The sequence below is a fragment of the Crassostrea angulata genome, chromosome 7 (assembly GCF_025612915.1).
Source record: "Crassostrea angulata isolate pt1a10 chromosome 7, ASM2561291v2, whole genome shotgun sequence".
NCBI classification, from domain to species: domain Eukaryota; kingdom Metazoa; phylum Mollusca; class Bivalvia; order Ostreida; family Ostreidae; genus Magallana; species Magallana angulata.
This window is the reverse complement of record NC_069117.1, coordinates 9,574,259-9,582,601: the sequence shown is the minus strand read 5'-3', so window position 1 is coordinate 9,582,601 and position 8,343 is coordinate 9,574,259. Positions and strand designations below refer to the sequence as shown.

General features: G+C 36.9%; 1 protein-coding gene across 1 annotated transcript; it reads right to left on the bottom strand.

Moving 5' to 3' along the window:
* Window positions 1–6,730: 6,730 nt before the first annotated feature.
* Window positions 6,731–7,717, bottom strand: LOC128156537 (uncharacterized). Its single transcript, XM_052818710.1, has one exon. It carries the CDS (start codon window positions 7,715–7,717, stop codon window positions 6,731–6,733), a length of 987 nt encoding a protein of 328 aa, XP_052674670.1.
* Between the last annotated feature and the right edge of the window lie 626 nt (window positions 7,718–8,343).

Sequence of the window (8,343 nt, the reverse complement as noted above, 5' to 3'; positions counted from 1 at the left end):
ACGTATTTTATCATTTTTATAACGAATTTTTTCCATTTCAAATTTCATTGAAGAAACATGCAATTTTAAGATGCATATATAAAATACTCAAAATCAAATATTATACGGATTTTTTTTAAAAATTGAAATGAAATGGTTATATTGACATTTTTTGTATATGACGGTAATCTAATTTTATAACTTACGATAGTTTCGAAAACTGTTAGCCGGAAAAACCCTTAATTATTTTATAACGAATTCGCTATAATATGTTTTACGAATTCGTTATAAACGTATAGCGAATTACGGCTATAACGAAGTTTTTTCTATGGTCCCTTGAAATTCGTTATAAACGAGTTTTGCTGTATATATATAATGCAAGTCTTGGGAAACCCTGCTCCTCATTATATATCATCTTGCAGCGACACGCACATGTATGAAAATGATATTTGAAGGTATCAAAAGCCCTGTCAATAACCACAAGAGGTTCGTGGGTTACATCGAGAACCTGAACTTCATTTGGACATTTCTGCATGTAAATAAGATTCACTATAATATCATTACGATACAATGGCATGTCATCCAAACGTTAACTTAAAAGTTATTTACCTAAAAATATCAGTCCATTTAGGCTCTCATACTGCCTTGCTACCTGTACGATATTTAGGCAAACAAAATAATTTTATATCATAGTTTGCGGCAGATTTTATTATATACCTATTTACAATAGGTATATAATACCTAATCCCCTTCTCCGAAAACTAAAATATATGAAATTCACATAGTAGAATTCTCTAAAATAGGCCTCGGACTCCCCGTAAACAATTTTCTTGATCCGCGCAAGACATGCACAAATTGTCTCTCCTTTATTATATTCCAATACCTTGAAATTTCTATTTAAGGAAGGAGTCTTTTCATACTTCTTATAATAAGAAATTCATGAAATTTTGACACAGTCAAACGGATCCTATTAACAAATAATTCTATCAGTTTTATCAAATTTGGCCTTTTTGTTTTCGCAAAAAAGGTCAGGTCAAGGTTACTACCTTTTTCTTCAACGTAAAGGATGATAAAATAAGTGTAGCTCTTTGTAGTTCTGTAGACATTTGTTCAAGATTTCAAGATTCTATTCTTCAATGAAATGATAGAATATCAGAATGTCTATCAGCTTATACTACTAAATTGGAATAAATATTTATACTAAAATTGATATTACTTAGCCCGCATTTCCTCTAATTTTCTTAAATTTTGAAGGATTTTTGATTATTTTTTTATGCTTCCAATAATAAAATATTTCTGATTTTTATGTATTATGAAGACTTTTTATCAAGACATAAATTGACAGAAAAGCTAATATTTTGACCATTTAATAAGAGAGAAAAACTAATTTTAGTGATTTTTTCACAAAAATCAATGTATAGAAAGGGCGCTTTAAAAAACTTTTAAAAATGTAATTTGATAGGCAAATCATATTTTAAAAACATATTCTGAAACCCAAGTATCATAGAATTATTTCACATTAGTAAAAAAAATCCAACACTAATGTTATTGCTTCTAAAATGCTAAAACAGACTCAGTAATATGCAGCAATTCTGAATTGCGAAACATGTGATATTTTCCTACGCCAACATTACGCCAAAAATATAGTCCTTGTTAGATTCTAAACATTGATTACTTTTTCTATGCCAAGTTGTAAGATAGTAAAAAAGGGAAGAAAAATACACTATATTAATTTCCTTTCATCTTGATTTAATGAACAATTAATCAAATTTACGTTTGACAAGTCAAAAACCAGAAAAGACTCCTTCCTTAAAATGTTTGTACAAGCTTGCTACCATTTTGGTCCTTTAAACTAACTAATGCAAAATACAGCTTGTACCAGATTAAAGACATTCCCTCGCCTTACATGTATGCATCTTCTTTTCCGACATCCAGTAATAATTACACAAATGAATATAAAAAGTTTTCATTATATCTTATTTCTATATTGATTTCAAAACCTATGATCTCATTTTATTAGTTTTATTGTTTGTTTTTTTGTTTTTTTTTTTACATTTCCTTAGTAAAAAGTATATAATTATATATTTTCAAAAAATAAAAAACTCGGTTGATAAGCAAGACATAATAAAATCATATATACATTAGACAACTTCTTTTTAATGGGAATTCACCACACAAATAATAAGAATTTCTTCAATTATATTTTTTGTATTCTTGATTTCCAACACCACAGCGCAATAGGTTTTGTCAGCTTTTGATCTGTAGCTCATGTGTTCTAAAAGAATAATCTCTTTAAAACGATGAAATATATATAATGATCATATATTGTATGATTTAAAAGAAGATGGCTGAATAAGGCGTGTAAAATGCCCATATGAGGAATAATTAGATACTGCAAAATTAAAATATCATTAAATCTGATACTTTTTAAAAAATTGAATTAAAAACAATGTTTATTTAACGTAACATCGGTTTGTAATTCTTAAATATTTTAAATACTTGCAATAGGTTGATTCAAACTGCCCTGTGCGTGTCAAAACCTCAAAATAGTGTCAATTTTATAACTTCGATGCATTATCTTTCACAGAGTGGGTCTGAGCTCTATATTTTTGTTATATTCTAAATGCGGTTTCATGGATTTTAAACCGATTTAATCAACAAAAATGTGGAGAGATGAACCACTATACTTTAAAAATGTCATTTTGTAGCTCAATTGAACGTTTTACAAAAATAATACGTCCGAAAATTCGTGCCAACGTCTCATATAGCATTTAAACACTGTACTTTGTTGTGAATGAAATGGCTCAGTGGTTAGAGCAACATACATTAGTTGACTTTATACAACTTGGGTTTCATCTTATTTCCCCATCTTCTTTCGAAAGCATTTATTAACACATCGTGAATATTTTTTTGGTTTCATAGGTCCTATAACACACCAGGCCGTGCACACAAATTGTTAGCGCGGTAATAAAAAATAAGCATTTAATACGTATATATTAATTTTGATGCTTGTTTGTATGAATTATTTTTGCATCATTGCTCTACAGTTATTATACATACGCTCTTTGTCAGAAATATGAACAATTGATAGAACAGCTATAAAACATGTTTATTTGCATAAAATTTATCAAATATAAAAAATTCAAGAAATATGAATATCTTTGAAATGTGACCACTTGATCTGCAAAACAAAATTTCCTAACTTGAACACTGTAGGAGGAGTTATTTGTACAATAATGGGCAAAAAAAGATTGATCAATTCCAACAGCTGGTAACTTTCGCCAAAATTAATAAAAATAAAAATCCAATATGAAAGATGCACATCTCTAGTATATGTACAATTGATCTGCAAAACCAAAAAACGTCCTATCTTGAAAACTGTAGAATGACTTAATCGTACAATAGGGGTAACCTTTTGGCAGCCGCCCACCTAGCTACCCACCCACCCGCCATATTTAGCATTTCAATAATAGGATTTTCCTATGAAAAACCCGTTAAAAAAAACTAGCATGGTCACTATCAAAGCATTAATAACTACCTGTAGCGACATCAGGAATTCCCCAAGGGAATAGCAGGCCAGACAGCGTTTCATGGAGGTCTTGTGGAGAACAAATTGATTCGTGAATGGTGCGATGATTCGTCTGTAGCCGAAGTCGTTTTTGGATTTACAACTTTTATTGTAAAACAGAAGGCAGCATGTGGAGTCGCCCAAGTGGCTCAAAGTAGCTTAAAGACCATCAAAGGTAACGCACATGGCATCTATCAGTCACAGTTCTCAATTTGTGTTACGTCACCAAGTTCAATGATAAAACAATAAAACGTCTAGTAGAGATACAAAAATCCGGAAAGTAAGAATGGAGTCTACAATTATGCACTTGGCTAAACACTCCCCAACTTGAGTTAGTAACGACCCTTGATACTATTATTATCAAAAAAATATTCGGCGCATCACATATATATGACCAACTTAAATGATACAATTAATCTAAAAAATTAGAATGAAAAAATGTAGACTAGATTTTACATTCAATTACCCAATGCATAAACTACACAAACTACATATTCTACAAAATGTATAAACTACAAAATGCCAAAAAAAAAAAAAACCAAAACACTACAAAAAGGAAACATTCCACATAGATCATCTAGAAGCTGACTTTGGAAGATGGTATGGATTGCTGTGAGTTCCTGCTGTAGTACGGACGGATCGACGGATTGGGATCTGACTTGGTCTGCGTGATCTCACGGTACAGATTTCATAGTCATCATCTGAACTGTCAGAGTCTTCCCTGTTTTCCTGATTCTTTGTTTCTGGATCACCACATTTGTTATCGGAACTTAATTCTTGTGATCTTGGTAAGGGTTCACTGAATGGTTCCTCTTCTGGAGAACTGACTGGACGGAGGTTCACTCTGTTCACTATCTTCGAGTCACCACAACCATCTATAGGAGCAATCTCGTAAATATATCCATCTTCATTCACGGCTCGAAGTACAATAAAGTTCCTCTTCTCCTAAGAATCCTGATTTTTGTTCCTCCCAACTACACCACGATTCCTGACAAGTACAACAGTACCAGGTGACAAGTGTTCACGCACATTAACTTTGATTCTCTTTTCTCTTTCCTCAGCCTGTTCCTCGAGACGTCTTGAGGCGAGTACATATGCCTCTTTTAGCCTATCCGCATGTGTCGTAACATAAGTTTGTATGGCACCTGATTCCATGTCACTGTCTAAACTCAGGAGAGAATCAATGGGAAGTCGCGGGTGTCTTATGTGCATGAGAAAGAATAGGGTGAATCCAGTTGTCGAATGAGTAGTACAATTGTATGCAAACACAAGTTCTTGTAGATGTTCAGCCCAACGTTTCTTTTGACTTGGTGAAAGAGTCCTTAATAGGTCGTGCAATGTTCGATTGAAGCGTTCACACTGCCCATTTCCCTCCGGGTAATAAGCAGCTGTACGGCTCTTTCTAATGTTGTAAAGTTTGCATAACTCTGATATCAGTAAACTTACAAAATTGCGACCCTGGTCCGAATGAAGCCGTTCTGGGGTGCCATACTTCAGAAACCATTCTCGGACAAGTATCTTAGCTGTCGTTTGTGCCGTTTGGTCACGGGTTGAGACGGCAACAGTAAATTTGGAGAAAACGTCGGTCATTACCAATAAATTCTCCCTCCCACAGCTGAACGTTCCAATACCGTGAAGTCCATAGCCACTATCTGGTTTGGTTTTGATGATAGTCAGTGGCCTAAAGGTGTGTGTACTGGAGGTTGTGGCATCTTAGCTACTCCACATCGCTCACAACTTTTACAGAACAGTGCTCTTTGTACGAGCCAGGCCAGTAAAATCTGCGCTGCACAAGGGTAATAGTTCTCTCAATGCCTTGATGACCTGCTTGATCATGTAGAAGCCTTAGTACCTCTGGTCTTAGGCAATGTGGAAGGAGAAGTTGTCTAAGAAGCCCCTCGTTCGGATCATTTACTTGTCGAAAGAGTACATTATCCACAAGCTTCATACGATCCCATTGTCGCACCATGTCCAGTGCTGGTCGAGATTCCTTCTGTCGCTCTGATCTTGTTGGCTTAGATGCAGACTTGAAATATGAGAGAAACCGACCAATGACAGTCTTCTTGCTGCATACTTTGGATATCCTCGGTGCTATACTTCGGCAAAGTGTAGATTGCATTACAATCCACAGTCATGTTGCTGTGTTCATTTGAAGTCTGCATAGCTTGTTCTAACATGACCATAGAAACCTTCGCTGTAATCTCTGTTCCTTGTCTGGGTAATCTTGACAGTGCGTCGGCAGCTTGGTTGGTTTTTCCTGTTCTGTACTTGATTTCAAAGTTGTAAATAGCTAGTTGAGCAGCCCATCTCTGTTCCACTGTACCCAGTTTTGATGTACTTTGAAGGTAGCACAGGGGGTTGTTGTCTGTCAAGATCTCGAATTTGGCACCATAGAGGTTGTCTTTAAACTTCTCCGTAACTACCCACTTGACAGCTAAAAGTTCCAGTTTGGCAGAGCTGTAATTGGCATCATTACGCTCAGATCCATGAAAAGTTCTACTAGCATACGCAATGATTCGTCGTCCATTTCTTGATCCTGCATACGAACAGCACCTAATCCCTGTAAGCTTGCATCAGTTTCTAATATGAAAGGACGGGAAAAATCAGCAAATCCAAGCGTCGGACTGGTTGTGAGAACCCTCTTGATTTCTGCAAATGCCTTGTCGCAATCAGCATTCCAGTTCTCCTCAACTACTCTGCTTTTCACTTCATTGGTGTTTTTCTGTGCATCATTGCATACAGCTATCAGGTTGTATAAGGGCTTGGCTGTTTGTGCAAATTTACGTGCAAAACGACGATAATAATTCGCAAAACCAAGGAAGGATCTTAAATCCTTGAGAGTTTTTGGTTTCGGCCAATCTTGTACAACTTTCACCTTATCTTGTGATGTCGATTCTCCTTTTGCTGATACAGTGTAACCAAGGTATTGTATCTCACCTCGGAAATAGTGGCACTTTGAAGGATTTAGCTTAAGTCCGTGTTCTCTTAGCTTGTGAAACAAAGTATTAAGCCTAGAAATGTGTTCATCAATAGTTCTTGAATATATCACAATATCGTCTAGATACACGAGGAGGATCTGAAAAACAAGCTCACTGAAAACATGTTGCATCAGTCTCTGGAAGGTCGCTGGGCTGTTGCAGAGACTGAACGGCATCCTTGTGTACTCAAAAAGGCCAAAAGGTGTCACAAATGCAGTTTTGTGCTGGTCTGTAAGTGACATAGCAATCTGGTGAAAGCCGCTAGCAAGGTCCAAGTACTAAACAGACTGGAACCATGTAGAGCATCTAAGGACTCCTCTATCCTTGGAAGCGGGAAAGCATCTCTTATCGTTTTCTGGTTCAGCTTTCTGTAATCAACACACAGCCTTATAGAGCCATCCTTTTTTCTGACCACAACTATAGGTGAAGTGTATGGGCTTGTGCTTTTTGTTATAATGTTCTTATCCAACAGCGATTGAATGTGTTCTTTCACTTCCTGGGATTGGCTAGGTGGAATTCTCCTATATGGCTGGCACACAGGCTTATCATCAACAGTGTCTATCTTGTGAGTAACAGTCGAAGTGTATCCCATATCCAGATCATGCTGAATGAATATGTCACTATATCTCTTAAAAACATCTTCAATCTTCTTCTTTTGAGTCTCAGTACACCTCAGGTCTGTTGGTAGTAAGGCTGTTAGGTCTAAAGATGTTCCTCCATCTGCAGCGATGTCATTGTGAGGCACAACAGTCTGTTCACAAACATTCGTCTGAACGAACTCGACCTTAGACACTGAACTAGGCTCTAACATACACTCACTCATGAGACCTAATCTAGTCCTCGGTGGTATCCAGATGTCCGTGCTTGTTAAATAAGCGACAGGTACTGCGTACGCTCCTGATCCTTGCTCCACCACAGTGTTTATAATAAGGAGGCTGTCTATTTGAGAGCTTGGTTCAATACAAATAGGTGTCGAAGGAAATTTCCAGTGTTTACGATGTGGACCTCTCACATGTACAAAACGTATAGAGTTTGCTGGAACACACACAGAATCAGTCCCTGCAACTTGTGCAATGCCCTCGAGAGTTGCTGAAGTGTCCTTGAATGCCTTGATCCAATTCTGCATACAATGGTCTGTCTGAATGACTTTGGTGCTGCTGACCCACATCCACTTATCACAAGGTCCTTGCATTCCTTGATGATATTCATCCCCAAGAGTCCTGGAATTTCTCGCCCTTGTGTATCCTTCACAATCAGAATGCCTCTTTTCTCTAAGCGCAAGTTCACAGGTTGGACGTAGACATCTGCCTCAATGTACCCAACATATGGAATTTCCAAGCCATTTGCTGCGCGTAACTTTAAGTGGCATTCTTGCACAATAGGGATATCACATAGATACTTATTGTAGAAGGACTCGGTGATTGTACTAACCATGGAACCAGTGTCTAAAATACACTCAACAGTCACACCACCAATGCCAATCGTAACAGCAGGACAGTTTCCAACTAACGAGCCTTTCATATGTAGATCACCCCCTATCGTCCGGCTCGCGACGACAGGTTCTTCCCGTTTAAATCCTTGGACAGGTTTGGACAGTTCTTTTTAAAATGTCCTTTCTGATGACACATGTAGCAGGTCTTCTCTTTCTTTCCTTGCTTTAACTGTTGGACTTCAAGTCAAAGGTTTGCCATCTCGTGTCGCATCTCAGTCATGCATTTTGTAAGATTATTCTCTTCTGCAGCTTCCGAGTACACGGTGAAGTGTTGTTCCTTACGTTGTCTCTGACGTCAGTCTGGAGTCTCATCCTGATCTCTGGCT

Bases quoted from the DNA above. Each gene is read 5' to 3' on its own strand.
- LOC128156537 (XM_052818710.1), bottom strand. From the start codon at position 7,717: ATGCAAGGACCTTGTGATAAGTGGATGTGGGTCAGCAGCACCAAAGTC.